This window comes from Trifolium pratense, linkage group LG5 (genome assembly GCF_020283565.1).
Source record: "Trifolium pratense cultivar HEN17-A07 linkage group LG5, ARS_RC_1.1, whole genome shotgun sequence".
Taxonomy (NCBI): domain Eukaryota; kingdom Viridiplantae; phylum Streptophyta; class Magnoliopsida; order Fabales; family Fabaceae; genus Trifolium; species Trifolium pratense.
In genome coordinates this window covers 10,647,070-10,674,970 of record NC_060063.1, presented here as the reverse complement: position 1 = coordinate 10,674,970, position 27,901 = coordinate 10,647,070, and the positions used below count along the sequence as shown (strand labels likewise).

General features: G+C 39.1%; 1 protein-coding gene across 1 annotated transcript; it reads left to right on the top strand.

Annotated features, from left to right (window-relative positions):
- The first annotated feature begins 2,182 nt into the window (after positions 1 to 2,182).
- LOC123886031 lies at positions 2,183 to 18,753 on the top strand. Its single transcript, XM_045935368.1, has 4 exons — positions 2,183 to 2,702; positions 2,802 to 3,008; positions 3,159 to 4,101; positions 18,198 to 18,753. Exons 1-4 carry the CDS (start codon positions 2,183 to 2,185, stop codon positions 18,751 to 18,753), a joined length of 2,226 nt encoding a protein of 741 aa, XP_045791324.1.
- Positions 18,754 to 27,901: the final 9,148 nt, after the last annotated feature.

Sequence of the window (27,901 nt, the reverse complement as noted above, 5' to 3'; positions counted from 1 at the left end):
ATAACAATTTATCAAGAATTGAACGTGCGCTGAACAAACTCTGAACTCTGTGATATACAAGCTCTGAACCTTTCTCAAGTGTTTTTGCACTTTAGCCAAATACTCTGTACTTTTTGTATTTGCTCACCTTAGGTTCATCTAAGAGCATTTGTATATTTTTATATACTTTACCATTACTTGAGGAAACTTAAGCTTGTGTGCTTAAGTGTGGAAACTTAAACTTGTGTGTTTAAGTGTGAAGTCTTAAGCTTGTGTGCTTGAGCATAGTTGTGAAGTCTCTTGCTTGTGTGCTTGAGCAGGTGTAATCTTGTGTGATTATAGTGAACTCCCTTGGAAGTGCAAGGGGACTGGACTACTCTCGTTTTGTGAGAGGAACCAGTATAAATTGCTTGTGTGATCTCTCTCTCTATCTCCTTAACTTGTTATTTATTGTGTTACTTTTCCGCTGCTAACGTAGTTGAGTTAAGAACTTGAAAAAGTTTTAACTTAGCTAAAACACAATTCAACCCCCCCCTTCTTGTGTTTTCACACCTTCAAAAACCAGCATCATCAATGCAAGAGGTAAACAAGAGAGCGGAATGTTACATAAAGGGCGAAGAAAGTAACGCTGAGAAGAGGCAGAGAGATGCCAAGGAGAAGGAATATGTAAATCGTACTACAAAGGCGCCCGATCATCAGCGACAGAAGGTTGGAAGCCACCAAGAAGAGTCGTGGCAAACGCGCCATGGTAAGCCTTATTATCAACCACCAAGGGGAGAATTCAGGAACCATCCCGCCAGGGGAGAATTTACACCGTTAAATGCGTCCAAAGCATATGTGTTAAAGGAAATCCTCACCAGCGGCCTAGCAAACCTTCCCGCCAAGAGACACACAAGATTCCCCATGGGGGTCGACGAGGACGCTTGGTGCGCTTACCACAGATGCAAGGGTCATTCTACGGAAAATTGTTTTCGCCTAAGAGATCTGATCAAGGAATTGATTAAAAGCGGCCATCTCCGGAAGTTCATTGAGGACGCCGTGCAGGGGCGAGTCGTCGTACCTAAAATCCCCAGGCCATAACCACGGGATACGCCTGGGCAGGGTAAGGAAACTCCCAAAGAAAGGATCTCTGTTAATACAATAGCGGGGGGATTCTCAAGAGGAAGCGAGTCAAGCTCGGCTAGAAAGCGGTATGTTCGCCGCGCCATTTCAGAGATATACCTTGTCAGGCAGCCACAATCACTCACCGTCCCTGATTTGGCATTCACAGCAAAGGATGGTCTTGAGGTGGCACCCCATGATGATGATCCTCTGGTAATACAAGTCCAAATCCTGAACTGCGATGTAAAAAGAGTCCTAATCGACTCAGGAAGTTCGACAGATATTATGTATTGGGAGGCCTTCAAGGCCATGCAGTTAGCCGAAGAGCAATTACAGCCGTATGCAGGAACTCTGGTTGGATTTTCCGGAGAACAGGTAGATGTGATGGGCTACGCCTCGTTACTCACAACCTTTAGAGAGGGGAATAACGCCAAGACTATCAAAGTACGGTATCTAGTAGTCAAGACTCCATTCACTTCCTATAACATTATCATAGGATGACCAGCTTTCAACACTTTGGGCGCAACCATGTCAACCTTATACTTGGCGATTAAATATCCTCTGGATAACGGGGAAGTAGGAACGGTTAGAGGCGATCAAATACTCGCCAAAAAATGCTACGAGTCCAGTTTAAAGATAAGGCATCGAGTCTCCAACTCGAATGTATCGCCTGGAGGAAGACAAGCCACAGTTCAAGGTGACATAAACATCATCGAGAATTCAGATATGGATCCTAGAGAAGAATTCCAAGACAGGAGAGTGAGTCCCATAGAGGAGTTGGAGCAAGTTCAAATTGGTGAACACCCACATCAGACAACTAGTTTAGGAACAGCGTTATCATTCCAAGAAAGAGAAAAAATTATTAAGATCCTTAGAGATAACGCTGACCTATTTGCGTGGAAGCCTTCAGATATGCCAGGAATAGACGAAAGGGTTATCAACTCACAAGCTATCAATATCGCCCAGTATTAAACCAATCTCAGAGAGGAAAAGAAAGGTAGGAGAGGAAAGGCGGGTTGCGATAGCCGAAGAAGTAGCAAAGCTAAAGGAAGCCGGTTTCATTGAGGAAATAAAATATCCGTCATGGTTAGCAAACGTAGTTATGGTGAAGAAAGCCAACGGAAAGTGGAGAATGTGCGTAGATTTTACGGATTTGAATAAGGCGTGTCCCAAAGATCCATATTCGCTGCCTAACATTGATAGGCTAATAGACGGCGCCTCTGGGTGCAAGATGCTGAGCTTCATGGACGCTTATTCCGGATATAATCAAATAAAGATGAATCCCACAGACGCCCCTCACACGGCCTTCATGTCTAACACTTGCAACTACTTTTATAATGTTATGCCCTTTGGGTTGAAAAACGCAGGGGCGACATATCAAAGACTGATGGACAGGGTATTCTCTGAGCAAATAGGAAAGAATCTGGAGGTGTATATAGATGACATGGTAGTAAAAACCTCTGAAGAGAACCAGCATGGCGAGGACCTCTTAGACATCCTGAAGTCAGTAAGAAAGTATAACATGAGACTAAATCCAGCAAAATGTTCCTTCGGAGTACAAGCGGGAAAATTCCTAGGTTTCATGCTTACCAATAGAGGAATAGAAGCTAACCCTGAAAAATGTCAAGCCATAATAGACATGAGAAGTCCTACTTCAGTAAAAGAGGTTCAGAAATTGACATGAAGAATAGCGGCATTATCCAGGTTCCTGTCATGTGCAGGCGAGAAAGCATTCCATTTCTTCACGTCCCTGAAGAAGAATGAGAGGTTTTCGTGGACACCCCAATGCGAGGAGGCTTTCAAACAACTAAAGGAATTCTTGGCGTCTCCTCCAATTTTGACGCGTCCATTACCAGGCAATACTCTTTATCTTTATCTTGCAGTTTCTGATAGGGCCTTAAGTTCAGCTTTAGTCCAGGAGGTAGAGGGTGAGGAAAAACCCATATACTTTGTAAGTAGAACCCTTAGAGGAGCGGAAGTAAGATACCAAAGGATAGTGAGGCTATCCCTCGCGGTAGTCGTCACATCCAGGAAGTTAAGACAGTATTTTTAAAGCCACAAAGTGGTTGTTAAGACAGATTACCCCATTAAGAATGTCCTTAGAAAGCCAGACTTTGTGGGGAGGATGGTAGCATGGTCCGTTGAGTTATCTGAATTTGACATCACCTTCTCACCTAGAGGGGCCATCAAGTCTCAGATGTTAGCCGACTTTGTATTGGAAATGTCTACCCCACCAGTGACTGAAAAAACCTCGCCTTGGACCCTATCGGTTGACGGAGCATCCAACATAAGGGGAAGTGGGGCTGGAATAGTATTAGAGGGACCAGATGGCGTTATGATAGAACAGTCATTACGTTTCGCCTTTAAAGCTAGCAACAATCAAGCCGAATATGAAGCATTGATAGCAGGAATGAAGTTGGCAAAGGAAATGGAAGTGAAGGATCTGAGAGCCATGAGCGATTCCCAATTGGTTACAAACCAAGTGTCAGGGAAATTTCAAACGAAGGAGCCACAGTTAATCAAGTATGTGGAAGGAGTACAAAGTTTAGCTAAGCACTTCAATTCTTTTGAGTTAGTTTATGTTCCACGTGAACAGAACATGAGGGCAGATTTACTATCCAAATTGGCGAGCACGAAGAAGCCAGGGAGCCATAGAACTGTTATCCAAGAAACCATCAATACTCCCAGCATTAGCGTGGAGGGTCTGATGATGGTATTAGAAGAGGAAGATTGGAGATCGCCTATAATCTGGTACCTCCAAAAGGACGAACTCCCCAAGGAAAAAGAAAAAGCATTCAAATTAAAGAAGATGGCGGCATGGTATTCCATGGTTAGAGATAAGTTATACAAAAGAGGGTTCGCCTCGCCTCTCCTCTTGTGCGTTAATAAAGAGGAATCAAAACACATTATGTCTGAAGTGCATGAGGGTTCGTGCGGTAGCCATATTGGTTCAAGAGCTTTGGCGGGGAAAATATTAAGAGCGGGTTTTTACTGGCCAGACATACATGATGACACTGCTATGTATGTAAGAAATTGTGATAAGTGTCAGCGACATGTAACGACCCAAAATTTAGTATTCGTTATTTAATTATTTTATTACGCGAGGGCGTGATTTATAATTAAATTATTAAGCGGCGAATAATCATTTAGCGGGAACGTAAGTTAATGAGCGAGAAGTTATGTTGATTGGGCCTTGGGGCGTGTAAGTGGTTATTGGGCTTAGCCAATTGGGCTTTGATCCATGAGAATAGAGAGAGCTATAAGTAGCAAGTCAACCATGAATAGTCTCATAAGTTACAATTCTTGAGAAAGAGCAAGAGGAGGAGCTCATGAGGGAGAGGGAGAGCTCGTGGGAGAGAAAGAGAAGAGCAAGCTTGTGGATTCGTCGAGCTAAGGTACGAGAGTTAGATTACATATTCGTGAGTGATTCGAAAGAGGGGAGGATGTCGATTCCTCCATTCCCAAACTCTTTCCACTCTATTTTCTTGTGGGTTTTGTGGGTGATTTTCTTAATGGAAAATGGATTCTTTTGATCCTAACATGTGTAGTGAACTCATGGTAGATGAGGTAAACAACTTTGGGGAGTTGAAAGTGGGTATATGTAGATGTTTGATCAATGATTTGCATGTTTTGTTAAACTTGCTTAAAACCCAAGAAATTGGCATGATTTTGATTGTTTGAGGTATTTGGATGTTTGGAAGGGATGATTAATGTTCCTTGATACCATATATGTTTGAAATGGCTGTTTATATGAATTTATAACATGTTTGGATGAATTTTTGAGTGGATTCAATGTTAAACCGCCTTAGAGAAACTCAAGAACAGATATTTTTCTGGTATAGTTCGCTAAGCGACCAGGAGTTCGCTGTAGCGAACATGTTCGCTGAAGCTCGCCAATGCTCGCCATGAGCAGGTGACTTCCTGGTGAGGTTCGCCATGTCTCGCTGAGGCTTCGCTTAGCGAAGGCCTCTGTGACAGCAATTTTTGTTGATGTTTGTAAGTGTAATTAGGCACTTGTAACATGGTTTAAGGGAATCCTTACATGATTGTTGATACATGTTGATACTGTTAATGCTTATTGTTAATCGTTATATGATTGATAAACGTGTATGCAATAAGTTGTAGCTTAAAGTGAGTATGTATATGTTTTAGCATTAATTTGCAATGATAAGAGAATGATGTATGTTTTATGACATAAGTGTAAATGAAACTTTATGTGTATAAAAATGGTTATGCAGATAATTATCATGTGAATAATTATGATTTGAGTGATAGGATATTGTGTTATCCTAATGTGTTAGATGTTGGAATTGTGTTTCCGCATCAGTGAATGAATAGCTTCGAGCTAGATAGCGTCATGTATTTGATGTGTTTAAAAGTAATCATGCATTCATGAATAATTGTGTTATGGGAATCATGTGAATTCCAATAATTGATGAAAATGGTTTATGTTTATGAAAAGTGGTCGAAGATGGGATCATGTTATCCGAGATCTGGAACCCATATCCAAACATGATATAAAACTATGTGACTCCTCTTTATGGGAGAGATGGTTGATGATAACCATATCCTACATGATATAAAACTGTTATTGAGCTTATCCAAGGGAGATAAGGTGGTTCGGTAAGTTCCGACGCATCCAACAAGATGTAAAACTGGGTTCATCTTAAATGGGGTGAATAGCAGCATCCAACATGATGTAAAACTGGTTTGGTCCACCATTGGTGAGACGCTTATCCTGCATGATGTAAAACTGCTGATGTAGAGTCCGTACATGACTATAATCTGAACAGTCCGTACATGACTATAATCTGAACAGTCCGTACATGACTGAAAACTGAACAGTCCGTCATGACTGAAATCTGAACAATGTAAAATTGGTACCACATGCATTAGTCGTGTCTAGGGATGACATGACATTGGATAATTGGCATTAGATGCATTAGGGTAAATGTGCATATACTTGATAATTGTTATGTGACATTATCTGATTGGATTGTAATGTGTTTTCCGTATGTGTTAAGCTTTGGTATTTACTAATTGTTTAATACTGTGATTGTTGCCATGTCTTGGTATGTGAGCAGAGTCCGTCATGACTATAAAATGAACAAGTGTAGAGTCCGTCATGACTATAAAATGAACAAGTGTAGAGTCCGTCATGACTATAAAATGAACACTTTGGTAGTGTCCGAGAAGACGTGAAACTATATGATTGGTGTGTTTGTAAATGAATGATTAATTGGTAGTCGTATTTGACGATGTATGTGCGTGAGTTAGAAATGTATGATAGCGTGTGAAGTGTGTAGTATACTACTCACACTTATATTTATGTTTATGTTTTCTAACTCTCTGCTTTGTGTTATTTGCTGGACCTTTGGGGGTCCAGGTTGACAGGTTATATGTTAGCCTCGTCCGAGTGCAATGGTGAAGCTCTGCTCTGATTGAGACACGGGAAAAAGGGGTTTTTATATGTATATGCATGTAGTCCTCTTAGTATACTCTGTTGGTCTTAAGCTTTCATTTGAAAAGTATCCGTTTTGTATAACTAATAACGCATCGTTCGATGCGAGGTTTTGTTTTTAGTTCATTCGAATATTTTACTAGATAAATGTGTTAGTATTATCTTTGAATGAAGTTTGTGATATTCAAACCAGCGCTTTATAAATCAGATTTTCAATTTTTCCGCTGCGTATTTTCGAAAAAGATTTTATAAAGGCAGAGTTAATTAAATAACGGGTTTGGGTGTTACAAAGTGGTATCAGAGCAGGTCGTCTTCGGACTGTGAGGTTATGTGTCAATCAGAGCCGGTCTGTGCATTCAGATCGAGTGAGCAAGTGTGCCAGTTGTGTCTGTCTGTTTTTGTTGTGTATTATTATGTTTATAGCTTGAGTGTTTACTTAAGTGTGAATGTATTCTCGTGTTGAGAAGTTGTTGAAAGCATGCTATATTTTATATGTATATATATATACATGTTTGAATTGATTTTGTGGGATTCATATCTGTGAGTGATAGGAAATGTAATGCATGTACTTGACTCGATGTCTTGTGTACATGGATGTTTCATTGTCTTACATATAGTTTAGTTATAAATATATGTATAGACATGTGGTAGTAATTATGTATGCTAGTTGTTACGTAGGTTGTTACATTAGCATAGATGGGAATAGTGTGTTTATGTATTTTGTAGTGGTGTGTATGTCAAGAGGACTGCACCGGGGTTTTGAGTAGATGCTTAGATATCTTACCTTATGTTTACCCTTTGCATACGACATGCATGTGAATGCTGTCGGTATTAGATTTCTCTTGGGAGGAATAGATTTGGAATCGATAGGACGGTTAGGTGCTTACACCGAATGTTCTAGTGGAAGTGTAAAGGTGGGTTTGAGATAAGTGGGGGAGAAGATTTTGTCTCTCCAAGATGTTTCGAACGCGAGAAGTAAGGACGAATAGAGATGTTCTTGAAGTGGATTGTTTAAGATTGAGTAGCGTTGTTCGAAGTGGAGTTCTTATTTGGAGAATATTTTGGAGGAAGTATCAGATGATCATTTCGGAGTGAGTCGGAATGAAGTTGTTTAGCCGTAGGGAGAATGTGGCCATTGGGGAATGATGGAGCAGATTGAATGTTAAGTGAAAACCGTTGCTGGGAAACGGAGAAGACGTGTGCGTCGAGGGTAAGAAAACCTAGTGATGATCATACGACGAGTATGCGAATGGTGGATACCTTGAGGGTTAAGTTAAGTGGGAGATTGATGTCAAGGATGGAAGGTGTGGTTAGGGAACTGAAAACCCGATTACAATAAGTGGGACTGGTGGTGTTTCTAGCGGAACTCGTAGCAAGAATGTTCCATTGTTTGGTTGTCTTTCACTTGATGGTTCATCCTCAAAGAGGAGGAAGAGTGATAAAGATGGAAGCTTTGTTGATGAAAAGTTTTCAGAGGAATCTGATGAGAGTTGTGTTGGAATCAACAAGACGGAGATCATGGTTGTTTGGAAATCAACTTTTGATAGTAGCTGAGATTTAAATACAGAATTACTAGGTGATCAAGAAGAGCCTAGGAAGGATTTATAAAGGTTGAGTATGTTTGAACCGAATAGTCATTTCTTGGAAGGATTTGAGAAGCTTAGAAATAGAGGTGGAGCCTTGTAAACCGTTAGTGTTAGTTAACCACGGAATGAGAATGAAGTTATGAAGATATCATAATAAGATTAGCAAACTTTTTAAGTTATCAAGTGGCATATGATTGTACAAGTAGTAGGGTTATTCCAAGATGGAAGTGGGATAACAAATCGAAGAATTTCATAAGAAGTTTATAGAGGAAGGAAATGAATCCATTTGGACGATAATCAGACAACTAGTGTCTAAGATTTGATGAAACCTTAGAGGTTGATGAGAAGCTAAGTGCGAAGTGTTACCTTTGGATGTTTGGGGATAAGAAAGTTAGCCTTTGGAAACGTGTCGAGCACGAGTATTAGAGAGACGTAAGAAAGTGACTTATGTCAAGTAAGAATTTGCGGAAAGGACTATCTCACACATAAGTGATTGTTGTGTTTGGAAAACGTGTGTTGAGAATTTGGAAGTGATGCTTGAAGTAAGTATCAGAGATGTTTTGTAGCAATTGGAAAATTATTTATGGAATGGAAAAAGTCGGTGGAGACTAAGTGATGTTGGGAACATAGTATATGTTGGAGTAGTATAGTAATACTATGTGGTAAGGAAATAAAATATTTTGGATATTTTCATCATGGACGATGAAATGATAGTTAGTCGACGAGTGACTTAAGGTAATATTTTGGATAAAAGTACCTCGACGGAAAAGTGACATTGGAAATGTCGTGTTAAGGAACCTAGAAATTTGGATAAGGGATTGTTTGGAAAATAAAACAGTTATGATGGGGTTCGACGCAACGATTTGGGAATTGCGAAGGAAAAGAATTTGACGGTTGGAGATAATATATTTTTGGAATGTGTTAAGAACTTTGAGAAGTTGGACAACAAATGAGTGTAGAAGTTATGCTACCGAATGAATGGTTGGAGTGAGATTCGACGCAGTTAAGAACTTATGGAATTTGAAAAGTTGTGAAGTATGCAACGGAGGGGTCTTTCGGAGTATTTGGGTTAAGTGGTTTTGTTTTGGAGTGGTGCTGCGAGTACCGTAAGATGTTAAGTTGAAATTTTAAGTAGTTTGATAAGAACGATTTATACCGTTGTCACGATTGTTGACTATCTATCGACAAATCGAGGGATTAGCTATCCTTGATCTATTGTTGGTAGTAAACTTCATTGTGTAGATTGGAATAAACTGATTTTGTCAGACTTGGTTTGTTTGGAATTTGAATGATTGTTGGTGTGAATCCGGAAGAAGTGTTATTTTGACCGGAGATGGTATAAAGGAATACCGAGGGAAGTAAAATGATTCGGAAAAGTGACGTATAGGATTGCTTTGCCGCCATCATGGGCGAATTTGCATGAAGTGTTTTGTATGTTTTGGTTAAGGTAGTATGAGGAAACCCATTGGTTAGAATGTAAGTTGGAATTAGAAAGTCGGATGAGAGAGTTCATCCGAGGTTGTTCTTAGTCGAGCCATTTTCGAGGGCGAAAATATTTTTTAGTGGGGGAGAATTGTAACGACCCAAAATTTAGTATTCGTTATTTAATTATTTTATTACGCGAGGGCGTGATTTATAATTAAATTATTAAGCGGCGAATAATCATTTAGCGGGAACGTAAGTTAATGAGCGAGAAGTTATGTTGATTGGGCCTTGGGGCGTGTAAGTGGTTATTGGGCTTAGCCAATTGGGCTTTGATCCATGAGAATAGAGAGAGCTATAAGTAGCAAGTCAACCATGAATAGTCTCATAAGTTACAATTCTTGAGAAAGAGCAAGAGGAGGAGCTCATGAGGGAGAGGGAGAGCTCGTGGGAGAGAAAGAGAAGAGCAAGCTTGTGGATTCGTCGAGCTAAGGTACGAGAGTTAGATTACATATTCGTGAGTGATTCGAAAGAGGGGAGGATGTCGATTCCTCCATTCCCAAACTCTTTCCACTCTATTTTCTTGTGGGTTTTGTGGGTGATTTTCTTAATGGAAAATGGATTCTTTTGATCCTAACATGTGTAGTGAACTCATGGTAGATGAGGTAAACAACTTTGGGGAGTTGAAAGTGGGTATATGTAGATGTTTGATCAATGATTTGCATGTTTTGTTAAACTTGCTTAAAACCCAAGAAATTGGCATGATTTTGATTGTTTGAGGTATTTGGATGTTTGGAAGGGATGATTAATGTTCCTTGATACCATATATGTTTGAAATGGCTGTTTATATGAATTTATAACATGTTTGGATGAATTTTTGAGTGGATTCAATGTTAAACCGCCTTAGAGAAACTCAAGAACAGATATTTTTCTGGTATAGTTCGCTAAGCGACCAGGAGTTCGCTGTAGCGAACATGTTCGCTGAAGCTCGCCAATGCTCGCCATGAGCAGGTGACTTCCTGGTGAGGTTCGCCATGTCTCGCTGAGGCTTCGCTTAGCGAAGGCCTCTGTGACAGCAATTTTTGTTGATGTTTGTAAGTGTAATTAGGCACTTGTAACATGGTTTAAGGGTATCCTTACATGATTGTTGATACATGTTGATACTGTTAATGCTTATTGTTAATCGTTATATGATTGATAAACGTGTATGCAATAAGTTGTAGCTTAAAGTGAGTATGTATATGTTTTAGCATTAATTTGCAATGATAAGAGAATGATGTATGTTTTATGACATAAGTGTAAATGAAACTTTATGTGTATAAAAATGGTTATGCAGATAATTATCATGTGAATAATTATGATTTGAGTGATAGGATATTGTGTTATCCTAATGTGTTAGATGTTGGAATTGTGTTTCCGCATCAGTGAATGAATAACTTCGAGCTAGATAGCGTCATGTATTTGATGTGTTTAAAAGTAATCATGCATTCATGAATAATTGTGTTATGGGAATCATGTGAATTCCAATAATTGATGAAAATGGTTTATGTTCATGAAAAGTGGTCGAAGATGGGATCATGTTATCCGAGATCTGGAACCCATATCCAAACATGATATAAAATTGTGTGACTCCTCTTTATGGGAGAGATGGTTGATGATAACCATATCCTACATGATATAAAACTGTTATTGAGCTTATCCAAGGGAGATAAGGTGGTTCGGTAAGTTCCGACGCATCCAACAAGATGTAAAACTGGGTTCATCTTAAATGGGGTGAATAGCAGCATCCAACATGATGTAAAACTGGTTTGGTCCACCATTGGTGAGACGCTTATCCTGCATGATGTAAAACTGCTGATGTAGAGTCCGTACATGACTATAATCTGAACAGTCCGTACATGACTATAATCTGAACAGTCCGTACATGACTGAAAACTGAACAGTCCGTCATGACTGAAATCTGAACAATGTAAAATTGGTACCACATGCATTAGTCGTGTCTAGGGATGACATGACATTGGATAATTGGCATTAGATGCATTAGGGTAAATGTGCATATACTTGATAATTGTTATGTGACATTATCTGATTGGATTGTAATGTGTTTTCCGTATGTGTTAAGCTTTGGTATTTACTAATTGTTTAATACTGTGATTGTTGCCATGTCTTGGTATGTGAGCAGAGTCCGTCATGACTATAAAATGAACAAGTGTAGAGTCCGTCATGACTATAAAATGAACAAGTGTAGAGTCCGTCATGACTATAAAATGAACACTTTGGTAGTGTCCGAGAAGACGTGAAACTATATGATTGGTGTGTTTGTAAATGAATGATTAATTGGTAGTCGTATTTGACGATGTATGTGCGTGAGTTAGAAATGTATGATAGCGTGTGAAGTGTGTAGTATACTACTCACACTTATATTTATGTTTATGTTTTCTAACTCTCTGCTTTGTGTTATTTGCTGGACCTTTGGGGGTCCAGGTTGACAGGTTATATGTTAGCCTCGTCCGAGTGCAATGGTGAAGCTCTGCTCTGATTGAGACACGGGAAAAAGGGGTTTTTATATGTATATGCATGTAGTCCTCTTAGTATACTCTGTTGGTCTTAAGCTTTCATTTGAAAAGTATCCGTTTTGTATAACTAATAACGCATCGTTCGATGCGAGGTTTTGTTTTTAGTTCATTCGAATATTTTACTAGATAAATGTGTTAGTATTATCTTTGAATGAAGTTTGTGATATTCAAACCAGCGCTTTATAAATCAGATTTTCAATTTTTCCGCTGCGTATTTTCGAAAAAGATTTTATAAAGGCAGAGTTAATTAAATAACGGGTTTGGGTGTTACAAAGTGGTATCAGAGCAGGTCGTCTTCGGACTGTGAGGTTATGTGTCAATCAGAGCCGGTCTGTGCATTCAGATCGAGTGAGCAAGTGTGCCAGTTGTGTCTGTCTGTTTTTGTTGTGTATTATTATGTTTATAGCTTGAGTGTTTACTTAAGTGTGAATGTATTCTCGTGTTGAGAAGTTGTTGAAAGCATGCTATATTTTATATGTATATATATATACATGTTTGAATTGATTTTGTGGGATTCATATCTGTGAGTGATAGGAAATGTAATGCATGTACTTGACTCGATGTCTTGTGTACATGGATGTTTCATTGTCTTACATATAGTTTAGTTATAAATATATGTATAGACATGTGGTAGTAATTATGTATGCTAGTTGTTACGTAGGTTGTTACATTAGCATAGATGGGAATAGTGTGTTTATGTATTTTGTAGTGGTGTGTATGTCAAGAGGACTGCACCGGGGTTTTGAGTAGATGCTTAGATATCTTACCTTATGTTTACCCTTTGCATACGACATGCATGTGAATGCTGTCGGTATTAGATTTCTCTTGGGAGGAATAGATTTGGAATCGATAGGACGGTTAGGTGCTTACACCGAATGTTCTAGTGGAAGTGTAAAGGTGGGTTTGAGATAAGTGGGGGAGAAGATTTTGTCTCTCCAAGATGTTTCGAACGCGAGAAGTAAGGACGAATAGAGATGTTCTTGAAGTGGATTGTTTAAGATTGAGTAGCGTTGTTCGAAGTGGAGTTCTTATTTGGAGAATATTTTGGAGGAAGTATCAGATGATCATTTCGGAGTGAGTCGGAATGAAGTTGTTTAGCCGTAGGGAGAATGTGGCCATTGGGGAATGATGGAGCAGATTGAATGTTAAGTGAAAACCGTTGCTGGGAAACGGAGAAGACGTGTGCGTCGAGGGTAAGAAAACCTAGTGATGATCATACGACGAGTATGCGAATGGTGGATACCTTGAGGGTTAAGTTAAGTGGGAGATTGATGTCAAGGATGGAAGGTGTGGTTAGGGAACTGAAAACCCGATTACAATAAGTGGGACTGGTGGTGTTTCTAGCGGAACTCGTAGCAAGAATGTTCCATTGTTTGGTTGTCTTTCACTTGATGGTTCATCCTCAAAGAGGAGGAAGAGTGATAAAGATGGAAGCTTTGTTGATGAAAAGTTTTCAGAGGAATCTGATGAGAGTTGTGTTGGAATCAACAAGACGGAGATCATGGTTGTTTGGAAATCAACTTTTGATAGTAGCTGAGATTTAAATACAGAATTACTAGGTGATCAAGAAGAGCCTAGGAAGGATTTATAAAGGTTGAGTATGTTTGAACCGAATAGTCATTTCTTGGAAGGATTTGAGAAGCTTAGAAATAGAGGTGGAGCCTTGTAAACCGTTAGTGTTAGTTAACCACGGAATGAGAATGAAGTTATGAAGATATCATAATAAGATTAGCAAACTTTTTAAGTTATCAAGTGGCATATGATTGTACAAGTAGTAGGGTTATTCCAAGATGGAAGTGGGATAACAAATCGAAGAATTTCATAAGAAGTTTATAGAGGAAGGAAATGAATCCATTTGGACGATAATCAGACAACTAGTGTCTAAGATTTGATGAAACCTTAGAGGTTGATGAGAAGCTAAGTGCGAAGTGTTACCTTTGGATGTTTGGGGATAAGAAAGTTAGCCTTTGGAAACGTGTCGAGCACGAGTATTAGAGAGACGTAAGAAAGTGACTTATGTCAAGTAAGAATTTGCGGAAAGGACTATCTCACACATAAGTGATTGTTGTGTTTGGAAAACGTGTGTTGAGAATTTGGAAGTGATGCTTGAAGTAAGTATCAGAGATGTTTTGTAGCAATTGGAAAATTATTTATGGAATGGAAAAAGTCGGTGGAGACTAAGTGATGTTGGGAACATAGTATATGTTGGAGTAGTATAGTAATACTATGTGGTAAGGAAATAAAATATTTTGGATATTTTCATCATGGACGATGAAATGATAGTTAGTCGACGAGTGACTTAAGGTAATATTTTGGATAAAAGTACCTCGACGGAAAAGTGACATTGGAAATGTCGTGTTAAGGAACCTAGAAATTTGGATAAGGGATTGTTTGGAAAATAAAACAGTTATGATGGGGTTCGACGCAACGATTTGGGAATTGCGAAGGAAAAGAATTTGACGGTTGGAGATAATATATTTTTGGAATGTGTTAAGAACTTTGAGAAGTTGGACAACAAATGAGTGTAGAAGTTATGCTACCGAATGAATGGTTGGAGTGAGATTCGACGCAGTTAAGAACTTATGGAATTTGAAAAGTTGTGAAGTATGCAACGGAGGGGTCTTTCGGAGTATTTGGGTTAAGTGGTTTTGTTTTGGAGTGGTGCTGCGAGTACCGTAAGATGTTAAGTTGAAATTTTAAGTAGTTTGATAAGAACGATTAATACCGTTGTCACGATTGTTGACTATCTATCGACAAATCGAGGGATTAGCTATCCTTGATCTATTGTTGGTAGTAAACTTCATTGTGTAGATTGGAATAAACTGATTTTGTCAGACTTGGTTTGTTTGGAATTTGAATGATTGTTGGTGTGAATCCGGAAGAAGTGTTATTTTGACCGGAGATGGTATAAAGGAATACCGAGGGAAGTAAAATGATTCGGAAAAGTGACGTATAGGATTGCTTTGCCGCCATCATGGGCGAATTTGCATGAAGTGTTTTGTATGTTTTGGTTAAGGTAGTATGAGGAAACCCATTGGTTAGAATGTAAGTTGGAATTAGAAAGTCGGATGAGAGAGTTCATCCGAGGTTGTTCTTAGTCGAGCCATTTTCGAGGGCGAAAATATTTTTTAGTGGGGGAGAATTGTAACGACCCAAAATTTAGTATTCGTTATTTAATTATTTTATTACGCGAGGGCGTGATTTATAATTAAATTATTAAGCGGCGAATAATCATTTAGCGGGAACGTAAGTTAATGAGCGAGAAGTTATGTTGATTGGGCCTTGGGGCGTGTAAGTGGTTATTGGGCTTAGCCAATTGGGCTTTGATCCATGAGAATAGAGAGAGCTATAAGTAGCAAGTCAACCATGAATAGTCTCATAAGTTACAATTCTTGAGAAAGAGCAAGAGGAGGAGCTCATGAGGGAGAGGGAGAGCTCGTGGGAGAGAAAGAGAAGAGCAAGCTTGTGGATTCGTCGAGCTAAGGTACGAGAGTTAGATTACATATTCGTGAGTGATTCGAAAGAGGGGAGGATGTCGATTCCTCCATTCCCAAACTCTTTCCACTCTATTTTCTTGTGGGTTTTGTGGGTGATTTTCTTAATGGAAAATGGATTCTTTTGATCCTAACATGTGTAGTGAACTCATGGTAGATGAGGTAAACAACTTTGGGGAGTTGAAAGTGGGTATATGTAGATGTTTGATCAATGATTTGCATGTTTTGTTAAACTTGCTTAAAACCCAAGAAATTGGCATGATTTTGATTGTTTGAGGTATTTGGATGTTTGGAAGGGATGATTAATGTTCCTTGATACCATATATGTTTGAAATGGCTGTTTATATGAATTTATAACATGTTTGGATGAATTTTTGAGTGGATTCAATGTTAAACCGCCTTAGAGAAACTCAAGAACAGATATTTTTCTGGTATAGTTCGCTAAGCGACCAGGAGTTCGCTGTAGCGAACATGTTCGCTGAAGCTCGCCAATGCTCGCCATGAGCAGGTGACTTCCTGGTGAGGTTCGCCATGTCTCGCTGAGGCTTCGCTTAGCGAAGGCCTCTGTGACAGCAATTTTTGTTGATGTTTGTAAGTGTAATTAGGCACTTGTAACATGGTTTAAGGGTATCCTTACATGATTGTTGATACATGTTGATACTGTTAATGCTTATTGTTAATCGTTAGATGATTGATAAACGTGTATGCAATAAGTTGTAGCTTAAAGTGAGTATGTATATGTTTTAGCATTAATTTGCAATGATAAGAGAATGATGTATGTTTTATGACATAAGTGTAAATGAAACTTTATGTGTATAAAAATGGTTATGCAGATAATTATCATGTGAATAATTATGATTTGAGTGATAGGATATTGTGTTATCCTAATGTGTTAGATGTTGGAATTGTGTTTCCGCATCAGTGAATGAATAGCTTCGAGCTAGATAGCGTCATGTATTTGATGTGTTTAAAAGTAATCATGCATTCATGAATAATTGTGTTATGGGAATCATGTGAATTCCAATAATTGATGAAAATGGTTTATGTTTATGAAAAGTGGTCGAAGATGGGATCATGTTATCCGAGATCTGGAACCCATATCCAAACATGATATAAAACTGTGTGACTCCTCTTTATGGGAGAGATGGTTGATGATAACCATATCCTACATGATATAAAACTGTTATTGAGCTTATCCAAGGGAGATAAGGTGGTTCGGTAAGTTCCGACGCATCCAACAAGATGTAAAACTGGGTTCATCTTAAATGGGGTGAATAGCAGCATCCAACATGATGTAAAACTGGTTTGGTCCACCATTGGTGAGACGCTTATCCTGCATGATGTAAAACTGCTGATGTAGAGTCCGTACATGACTATAATCTGAACAGTCCGTACATGACTATAATCTGAACAGTCCGTACATGACTGAAAACTGAACAGTCCGTCATGACTGAAATCTGAACAATGTAAAATTGGTACCACATGCATTAGTCGTGTCTAGGGATGACATGACATTGGATAATTGGCATTAGATGCATTAGGGTAAATGTGCATATACTTGATAATTGTTATGTGACATTATCTGATTGGATTGTAATGTGTTTTCCGTATGTGTTAAGCTTTGGTATTTACTAATTGTTTAATAATGTGATTGTTGCCATGTCTTGGTATGTGAGCAGAGTCCGTCATGACTATAAAATGAACAAGTGTAGAGTCCGTCATGACTATAAAATGAACAAGTGTAGAGTCCGTCATGACTATAAAATGAACACTTTGGTAGTGTCCGAGAAGACGTGAAACTATATGATTGGTGTGTTTGTAAATGAATGATTAATTGGTAGTCGTATTTGACGATGTATGTGCGTGAGTTAGAAATGTATGATAGCGTGTGAAGTGTGTAGTATACTACTCACACTTATATTTATGTTTATGTTTTCTAACTCTCTGCTTTGTGTTATTTGCTGGACCTTTGGGGGTCCAGGTTGACAGGTTATATGTTAGCCTCGTCCGAGTGCAATGGTGAAGCTCTGCTCTGATTGAGACACGGGAAAAAGGGGTTTTTATATGTATATGCATGTAGTCCTCTTAGTATACTCTGTTGGTCTTAAGCTTTCATTTGAAAAGTATCCGTTTTGTATAACTAATAACGCATCGTTCGATGCGAGGTTTTGTTTTTAGTTCATTCGAATATTTTACTAGATAAATGTGTTAGTATTATCTTTGAATGAAGTTTGTGATATTCAAACCAGCGATTTATAAATCAGATTTTCAATTTTTCCGCTGCGTATTTTCGAAAAAGATTTTATAAAGGCAGAGTTAATTAAATAACGGGTTTGGGTGTTACACGACACGCCAATCTACATCACGTACCAGGGGAGCCACTGAAATCAGTATTATCCCCATGGCCTTTTTTCATGTGGGGTGTGGACATTGTAGGCCCATTTCCAATTGGTTACAAACAAGCACGGTGGATCATCGTCGCCGTGGATTATTTTACTAAGTGGATAGAAGCGGAGCCAGTGTCCAGTATTTCGGCGGAACAGGTTAAGATCTTCTATTGGAAGAAAATCATCTGCAGGTTCGGATTGCCCAAGTACATTGTATCAGATAACGGCACCCAGTTCGCTAGTGAAAAGGTCGTTGAATTCTGTAGAAGCAAAGGAATCCAGAATACCTTCATATCGGTTGAGCATCCTCAAGCTAACGGACAAGCAGAATCAGCTAATAAGGTTATATTAAGGGCATTGAAAAGGAGGCTAGCTAGCAAAGGCGAAGCCTGGGTAGCCCACATATCGCCCATTCTTTGGTCGTATGACACCACCCCCCAATCATCAACAGGAGAAGCACCATTCACAATGGTCTATGGTTCGGATGCAATGATTCCAGTCGAGATAAATCCTCCAAGTTGGCGTAGAGAAACCATAACGCAGGAAGAAAACAATAGAGCCTTGGAGGAGAACCTGGACATGATTGAAGAAAAGAGGGAAAAAACACACTTCAGGGAATTCGCCATAAAGCAAAGAGCAGCTAGGCGCTACAATTCCAGAGTTAGGCAAAGGAGGTTTCAAGAGGGCGATTTGGTTCTAAAAAGGCCCATGGGAAGAGACAAAGAGGGAAAGTTCGCTGCAAACTGAGAAGGTCCTTTTTGTGTGCAGGAAGCCTTCGAGGGAGGAGCATATCGTTTAGAAACAATGGAAGGAAAGATTTTGTCCAGAACTTGGAACGTAGCAAATTTGAAGTTCTACTACAGTTAGCCATGGAACGTTACATCATCATTGGAAGGGCGAACTAATTTTATTCTTTTTTACAGCACTATTTAAAATTCTGATGTACTAGAGTCATTTCCAGCAATAAATAAAAACAATGGGACACTCTTTTCTCCTGTGAAAACAGGAGTTTTTATTGAGGCCCATTGCATTTCAAAATGTCATGATTAGTTCTTGATAACTGAATTGCGTTTAATTTCATAATCAGAATATCCGTGTCAATAAAGGTTAACCGCATGTTCTGATTATGAGTCAAAAAAAAATGTGGTCAACTCATAGTTGAGCTCTGAATCTTGATAAAAATCAACTCAGAAGAGAGCTCTGAACCATAGATTAAAGAAAAATGGTCAACTCATAGTTGAGCTCTGAATCTTGATAAAGATCAACTCAGAAGAGAGCTCTGAACCATAGATTAAAGAAAAATGGTCAACTCATAGTTGAGCTCTGAATCTTGATAAAGATTAACTCAAAAGAGAGCTCTGAACCATAGATTAAAGAAAAATTGTCAACTCATAGTTGAGCTCTGAATCTTGATAAAGATCAACTCAGAAGAGAGCTCTGAACCATAGATTAAAGAAAATTTGTCAACTCGTAGTTGAGCTCTGAATCTTGATAAAGATCAACTCAGAAGAGAGCTCTGATCCATAAATTAAAGAAAAATGGTTAACTCGCAGTTGAGCTCTGAATCTTGATAAAGATCAACTTAGAAGAGAGCTCTGAACCATAAATTATTAAGGGCGAGGAAGACAAAGCCAGATCTTTTGCAACGCCAACAGAAAAATTCTACATGCAGCAAAATAAGGCGACTTATCATAACGCCAAATCATTTGCAACCGCCAAAAGGCAACAGGTATAAAGTTATTCATAAATGATATATAATTATATTTAAAGAGCTAAAGACATTCAGGTGCAAGGTTAAAAATCTCAGAGGCGAGATTGACCTCAATACCGAAGGCGAGAACGATAGAAGGCGCCACATCACGACATAATTTAAAACTTATTCACAATGCTATGAAGACAATAAAGCAATTAAGCAAGAAAGGAAGTAAAGACCCTATGAATGGCAAGATGTTTAAGCCACAAAAGGGCGTACAAGAATAATTACAAAAGCCACAAAGGGCATGATAAGTTCATTACAGCAATAAGAAAAAGCATTCACTGAGGAGGGGTATAAGGGACGAGCTTCCCATCAACGATCCGGTTCATCGCATCAGCCTCGCCTAGACGCCCGGCATCCAAATCTGGGAAAAGCAGCTTGACTTGCTCAAGAGCGAAGGAGAAACCCTCATCATACTAGGTGGCAGCATAGAGTTGGAGCTCAGTAACATCAGTCTCCAGCCTGGATTTCTCCTCACCCAAGGTTCCCGCAGAAAGTACCGCCGCATCCCTCTCCGTGACCAGCTTTGAAATTTTCTCATCCTGAGCGGCAGCATTTTCTTTAAGCTTAGCCTCTGAGGCGGCATAGCTTTCTTTCACTTTAGCCATCTTGTCCTCGTATTCTTTCTTCAGCCTCTCCACCTCGCTCTCTTGACCCTCTTTCAGCTTCTTGATGTCCTCCTCCAGTTTGGTCTTGGTTTCAGAATACCTCTTCTCAATATCAACAAGGTTGTCATCAACGGTCTTCACTTTCCGCCTTGCTTCCAGAACTTCCTGCTCCTGGCGATTTGACAACAAGTAGTTAAGAAGAGTACCCTTGACCTCATGCTCCAAGGCCTTCTTTCTCAGATCTTCCGTTGGAGTGTTGGAGAAGCGAGTCATATCGCCTACCATAACACATGGTCACCCCATCTCGATAAATTCGAAGGGATCAAAGGAGCTCCATGTGAGGGAAGCAGTTGCAGCGGCATCATGGGGAGGAGGTTGAGAAGAGCTAGCAGCCACGCCTTTGTCCTTGGCGGCATCCCCTGAAGGTTGTGAAGTATTCTTGATCTTTTGTTTTTTAGCGGGGGGCGGGGCGACAACCTCGGCGTCTGATCCTCCAGCAGCAGGGCCCTCTTTCCTTGGGATGACGACACTGATTCGCCCATCATGTTTCTTCTTGCTCCGCCCCTCCTTTGAAACAGCTTCCTCCACGTGTAGCTGTTTCAAGGGGTCGTCAACGGCAACGGTAGGATTAGCCCTCTGCTGGCGAGCTTTTGCCAAGAATGCTAACCTCTCCTCGTTTGAAATAGTCCTCATTCTTTCTGCAAAAAAAAACAGGGAAGACCAAAACACAAATTAACAGGAAGGCGAGATCAATATTAAACAAAAGGAATGAATGCAAATTTGTTACTTACGTAAATACTCTTCCAAGGCGTCACTATTACCCTCGTATTTAAGAATCTCAGCAGTATCCATGAGAATGTAAGAATCAAGGAAGTCGACAGTATCTTTCTCAAAGTCACTCAAGGTCTCAGGGATGGTTCCCTTGATTAGTCTAAGGTTATCAGTCCAATAAAAGGGAAACAGAGGATCATCAACCTCGTCATACATCAAGTCCGGGAGTTTCTCACCACATCGAACCCGGAAGAAAGAGTCCTTAAAATTTTTAAAGTTGGAAGCATACAAAATAAGGAGGCGACGGTTAGGTTGACTACTAATGGAAACTAAAGAATGAGGTTTCAAATTCTTTATTTGGTAAAAGGAGAAGAAGACGCCAATAGATGGCTCCAGATTAAAACCTAAACACATCACCTCAAAGGCTTTGATGAAGGCCCAGCTATTAGGATGAAGTTGGGTGGGGGCGACATTAAGAACTTTCAACATCTCCGCCTCGAATGCAGTAAAAGGTAACCAGATATTAAGAGGCTGGATTACATTGGTATAAATGTAGAAATAGTCCGGCGGGGTGTCGTTTCTAGTAGTTACAAACTCGTCCTCTCTAACGGGTTCGGTTATGATAGATTCTTCATGAGAAGGGTCAGAAAGTTTGACGGCTTTCCTAAAGCTTCTCACCATTTCCGCGCTGGTATACTTTGAGGAGACTTCCATGGTGACGGAGGTATAACCAGTGACGACCAGATCACGACAAAGGTTCTTCCGCTTTCCTGTGAAAGAGGAAGGGGAGATTATGACGCAATCACTGTCATTACTACTATCACTATCGCTATCACTACTGCTATTCCCAACATCAAAACCCCACAATTCCGAGTAAAACCCTCGGCTATTAAGAACGCCGTTAGCCCTAGTATAGTGGGCGCGAACTTGTCGCGCCCACTCAAGATAACTAGGGGAAGAAATGGGTATTTTCCCCTCATGGTCATCTAATTCCCTCAAAATAACCATTTTTTCTTATCGGAAAGATTATTAGGGTTTTGTTGTTACCTAGGGCAAACCAAATCAGCGAAAAGAGGAAAGGTATAAAGTAAAATACCTTAAGAAACTGATGAAACTTTGAGCGAAGAATTGAAAAACGTCCCAAGTAAGCGAACACGAAGCGTCGAACAAAAGCCGCTGGAGATTTGGAGAAGAGGATGTGTTTGAGATGTTAGTTTATGCGAAGAAGTAAGTAAAGGAAAGAGTAGATGAAAAAGCTACTTATAAAAGGTTGTCATTTTCGTTTTGTTGAAGTTCAAAGGTTGAAACGGATGGCAACGTACGCGTCGCTAGATCATATACGTGTCAAAAGCGTGTATCTCGAGAATAAATTTTAGAAGATTTATCGTCGGAAAATTAACGGCAACACCTAAAGGCGAAGTACGGCTCGCCTAATTATTAGCTCGAGATACACATCGCCTTAGAAACCGCCACGCCAAAGGTATAAACCTCGCCTTTGCAAGTGTAACAAAGACAACGAGGGCAACGCCCCAAGGAGAAAATTCAAGATCAAGAAGAAGGCAAAACACAGGGATAAGAGATTCAGTCATAGACTGGAATGAAAATCTTTATTAATATTGAAAAGCAAAGTACAGCAATGAAAAGTAAAGATACAAAGGAAAATAAAGGGCTAATCCTAAAATCCTATCAATCAGACTTTGAATCCTCCTTCATTGGCTCGAGAAGCGTCATCTTGGATTCCACGGTACACCGGGATCCATCTTCTTCACCCGACGAAGAAGCGCGAGGAGAAAACTCTTGAGGATCATATGTCTTCAAGAACGTGGCATAATCTTCATCGGTGCTATTAGAATCGGAGGTGTCAGAGGAAAGAACAATAATCTCCACTGCTTTAACCTCTTTGGATTTTTTGGAATGAGTGGATCTGGAAGTGGTTACTTCCACCTTTTTCTTCTTTCTCTGAGATTGGGACCTCTTGGTAATGTTTGTTTTGGCATTATTCCTTTCCATCGCGAAGACTTAGAACAAGTTGATGGAAATATGAGAATAACAGTTGATATTTATAGTCAATTTTGCCTAACCCTAGCATCGTTATCAACGGCCCGTAATTAATGCCCAGATGGTTGCAACTACTTTGGTTTGACTGTCTTGGAAATCGTTATCTTTATCTTTTCAAGAAGTCAATGTTTGACCCGTTTAACTAATGAAGATTTTAGAAGAAGGCGATACTAGAAGGAATAGAAAGCAGTATATAATGAACGGAATGATTGAAATTCAAATTGCTGAAAGGGAAATACAATGGAAGTAAAAAATACGAAGAACAAACAAGGAAAGTCTTAAATGCGAAAGCAAATTACAAACATTCAAGGAAAAAGCATAAAAAGGAAAGTTGGCGAGCAGGAACTTCATGGCATGGTGGAACCTCGCAATTCACTAGCATCAGCGACGGCCATACGATGCATCTCCTCTAACGCTCGTTTCACCCTTTTTGCCTTCACCATGTTTTCTTCGATAGGCTTCAAATCTTCTCTCAGCTCGTCCTGCTTGTCCAGTAGATCCACTAGGGAGTGACGCCTAGAAATCAGCTTAGTGACATCGTCGCTGATTTCGCCTTGAAGAGCCCTTTTTCTCTTCAAAAGCGGTTTCATCTCCTTATGCAACAGCAGCAATCGGTCATCCACCCTCCGCTCTTCATTAAAGCATATTCCAGGGATCTCCTCTTGCACGCCCATGGTTTCCTTCACGATCTCTATCTGACTGCCAACAGCCTCAGTCACTTCAGAATGGCAATCCTTGACGTTCTCAACAGCAATCACAAAGGAAGCACTATCTTGTAACTCTTTCTCCAGACGAAGAACGCTATCGAGAAAGCGTTTCTCCTCCTTGCTCAATCTCCAGGAATAGTCATTGAGTTCCTTCACAAATTCAGATAATTCACCAAAATCTTCCATCAAGTCCTCCGTACTTATTGTCAGCATATGCCGGAGCCGCTTAATGACGGGAGAAGCGGGAGATTGACCGCACTCAAAAGGAGGATTTTTGGGAGACATGACTCTAAAGAGAATCCTAAAAATTAATCAAATGAAAAGGGATGAGTTGATCACATAGCAAGGGGCATCATTTATAGGTAAAAATCTCGTCGTGGTAACAAAGAGTGGGATATTGGTTGATGGTTACTCCTTTAGAAAACAAGAACGTGTGTAAGAAAGTGGGGAAGGAACGTGACGAAAATACTTCGCGCCAAAACACTGAAAAGAAAAAACTCAAACCACGTTCAAGCACTTCATCCCTTTGAGCTTCGTGCTTGGGGGGCTGTGGACTGGGCAATGGGCTTAAAGAAATATCCATTAAGCCCAATTAGTATAGAAAGGAAAATAGGCCCAAATTGAGTAACTTCTGAATATCCAATAGGCGAAAAAGGGCCCGGGCGTGACCAGTGGGAACGATACGACGCCAAGGAGGATATATTTCATGTCGTCATAAATATCTTCTCCTTCCCTACGACAACTACCAGCTTAACGAAGAAATCAACCTCCCATAACCGCCATAGCTTGGAGGTCAAGGTTGTCACCCCTATTCTTACGCTACTCCACCGGAAAAGACGCTGGTGGCCGTATTTCTAGGAATCTTAGCTTGGAGAAGAAGACTTAGCAGTCTATAAATAGCTCCATATCTTCATTTTGTAAAGGATCGAATGCTAACGAATAAAAACTCCCAAGGTTATTGGGATTAAGCAAGGGTATTATTAACATTATTTATCAATAATATAACTCCCTTTGAGTGTTCACCGGAACAACATATAAGTTGCCTTTATACATTACTAGATTTAGAGGTGGGAACAGGCCAGGCCGGCCTACATGGCCTTAAGGCCTAGCCTACATAGGCTCAGGCCAGGCCAGCCTATTTCTTTAAATAGAGCAGGCCAATGCTTTTTTATAAGCCTATTTAGCTAAAAAGACCAGGCCGCAGGCCATTAAAAAAGCCTTTGAGGCCTACTAGGCCGGCCTATTTAAGTTAACATGAATAATATTTTTATTACGATTATTATTTATATATTAAAATTTATACTTTGATTAAATTATAAATCTATTAACTTTTTAAGTAATTTAAGTTTATTTATCTACATTAGTTTTTAACATATATAAATGTATTATTATAAACTAGAATTGAAATATGATGACATATATAGTCAAATTCTCTAAAATATCAAATGGAACATTATTTTATTAGTTCATAAGTATATTTCAAAATAAATATAATTATTTATTTAAATATGTTCATATGAAATAGGCTTTTAAACAGGCTAACAGGTCACATCAGACTTTCAAAAGGTCAGGCTCAGGCCTAGAATTTAAGCCTATGATAGGCCACAGGCCAGGCTCAGACCTTCGATTTTTTGACAGGCCAGGCTCAGGCTTGGCAAAGCCTAGCTCGGCCTAGCCTATTCCCACCTCTAACTAGATTATACATTACTTATATGTCTTCGTCAAGTGTAATGTTTCCACTTAATGTTTTGATTTGTTGAATAGTGTATTGTTTAGAAGTGAGAAACGGTGTCCATTTCGGGAGTGAGAACCAGTGGTTAAGGCTTTTGCTTTTGTTATAATGTATTGTTGAGTGAATAGAGTGAATAGTGAAGAAGGGTGTTATTATAAGAAGGAAAGAGAATCAAGTGCATGAAGGCAGTAACCTTCAAAATATTTTGCTTTTGTTTCTGCATATATGTTTATGCATGTATATTATAGCCATAGCTAAGCTAAACTCTATCCAAAACATAGTTTCTCCACGGCAACAATTTCTGGAATTGGAACGATAATGAAGTTCAAGAGAATGGTTTCTCTTTGGAGACATCGATGAAGAGGTTGGAGAGAACGAGATCGCCGAGACTGATTTAGGGATTTACGGTGAAGTTCTGGGTGGACACCCATTCTAGACTCTCTTTCGCGTTTCAACCTTCCATTTGGAACTCTTTCTCGCATCGTTCTCGGTGGTGCTAGTTTTGTGTGGGTCAGTTCATCTAGTGGACGGTGGTGGAAAATGAAATAGAAATTGGGAACGAAGAGATTTAGGGATTTAGGGTTCGTGTACTTTGATGAAATTTGGGATATAGATAATCAAAATTCAAAGCTATTGAAAGTGATGGTGAGAGTGAAGTGAAGGAGGTTTTTGAGTGAGATGAACTTTTCCTATTTTTTTGACCAAAGAGATGAACTTTTCGTGTTTTATTTTTAATTTTGTAGAAAATCATTAATCATGTAATAGCGCTTCTAAAAAGCGCTAACAAAGAGGTAGGCCTATAATAGCGTTTCATCAAAAGTGCTATAAAAAGATATACATTTTATAGCGCCTACAAGGAAAGCGCTATTAAAGGCCTGTTCCAAAATTTATTTTCGCTCTACTATAACGCTTTTGAGAAGAAGTGCTATTATAAACGTCAGAGTGAGATTTTTAATAGCACTTCATAAAAAGTGCTATTAAATTAGTGCTATTGTAAACCAAAATTGTAGTAGTGACTATTCAATGCATATCTAATTAGCTATAAGATTAATAATAGATCATAATAAAAACTTATAGGATTGAGTGGTTTCTTTTGGAGTCTTAAAAATCCTACTATCTCCTTGACTTTTGTGCATTCAAAAAACACATGGTAGAAGATCCTCTATATCAACATTGTTTTAGAAGTTTCTAGCTATTGAAATTATTTTCAGATTTATATTGGGTTTGGTGGTGTATCTTGTGTTGTTAATTTGTTGGTTTTAGTGCTGCACTCTGGTGTTCTGTTTGTAGCCCGGTTGATTGTGTTTTTAGTGCTTTGACTGCTTCCTTGCTCTATTGTGGATGTCTATTATGGTTTGGTTTGTTTGCTTGAGTATGTTTTTGGACGCATGTGTAGGGTGCTGTTGGCCTTTCACTCTTGTTTTTTTCTTTTTTTGTTTTTCCCGAAGGTTGCAGGTCTTATTTTGTTGTATATCAGGTCATGTGTAGTGTTATTTGATTGTTTTCTTGGCTTGTTTTGGTAAGTGATTTAAAGTTTCTCTTACTGCTATATCAGTTTTTATCTTGTATCTTTGTGTCCCTTGTACAACTTATACATGGCCACTTTAATTTTAGCAATATTATTTGCTGGTTTTTAGTGCATTTTTTTTAGTTGACTTTTCCTGATCTTTTGGTTAGGCCGTAATTTTCTACTTCATGTTTTGATGGTAGTATGATCTTTTTGTAGCAAAAAAAAGTGAAATGGCTGTGTTTGCTTTTGCTATTAGCAGAAAATATTCAGATGTTAGTGGCTTTGTGTTGTCAAATACAATTTTGTAGATTTTAAAATTTGATATAGTGATAAAGCATCAGTTCTTACACCTGCAAATGATGAACATGAAAGGATTCTCAAAGTATGTTATATTATATATTGTTATGTTATTATTATTGTTTATGTTTTTTGATTTCTGAGGATGATTGATTATCACTACACTGATGGATATTTTGAATTTGTTTCCTAGGAAAATGAGAAATTAAAGAAGCTCCTAGCTAACACCAAGTAATATTTTATGTTAATTTGGTGTCTATTTTTCTGTGTTTTTGTCTGCAATCAATCTTGTTATTGTGGAATAGTTTTTGTTTACCGTGGTTTCGTTTACTTGAATGGACAGTGCGGTAATAAAATATCTTGAAGCAGATATAGAAAAGTATGAAACCATTTTTCCGAAACTTGCACTTACAGATACTCAAATGACGCGGGTACCGACTATACTTTTTTTAATAA

Coding starts and splice junctions, on each gene's coding strand:
- LOC123886031 (XM_045935368.1), top strand. CDS start 2,183: ATGGTGAAGAAAGCCAACGGAAAGTGGAGAATGTGCGTAGATTTTACG. Junction 3,009..3,158: donor TTTAGTCCAGGAGGTAGAGG/GTGAGGAAAAAC, acceptor TTGTTAAGACAG/ATTACCCCATTAAGAATGTC. Junction 4,102..18,197: donor ATACATGATGACACTGCTAT/GTATGTAAGAAA, acceptor AATCATCTGCAG/GTTCGGATTGCCCAAGTACA.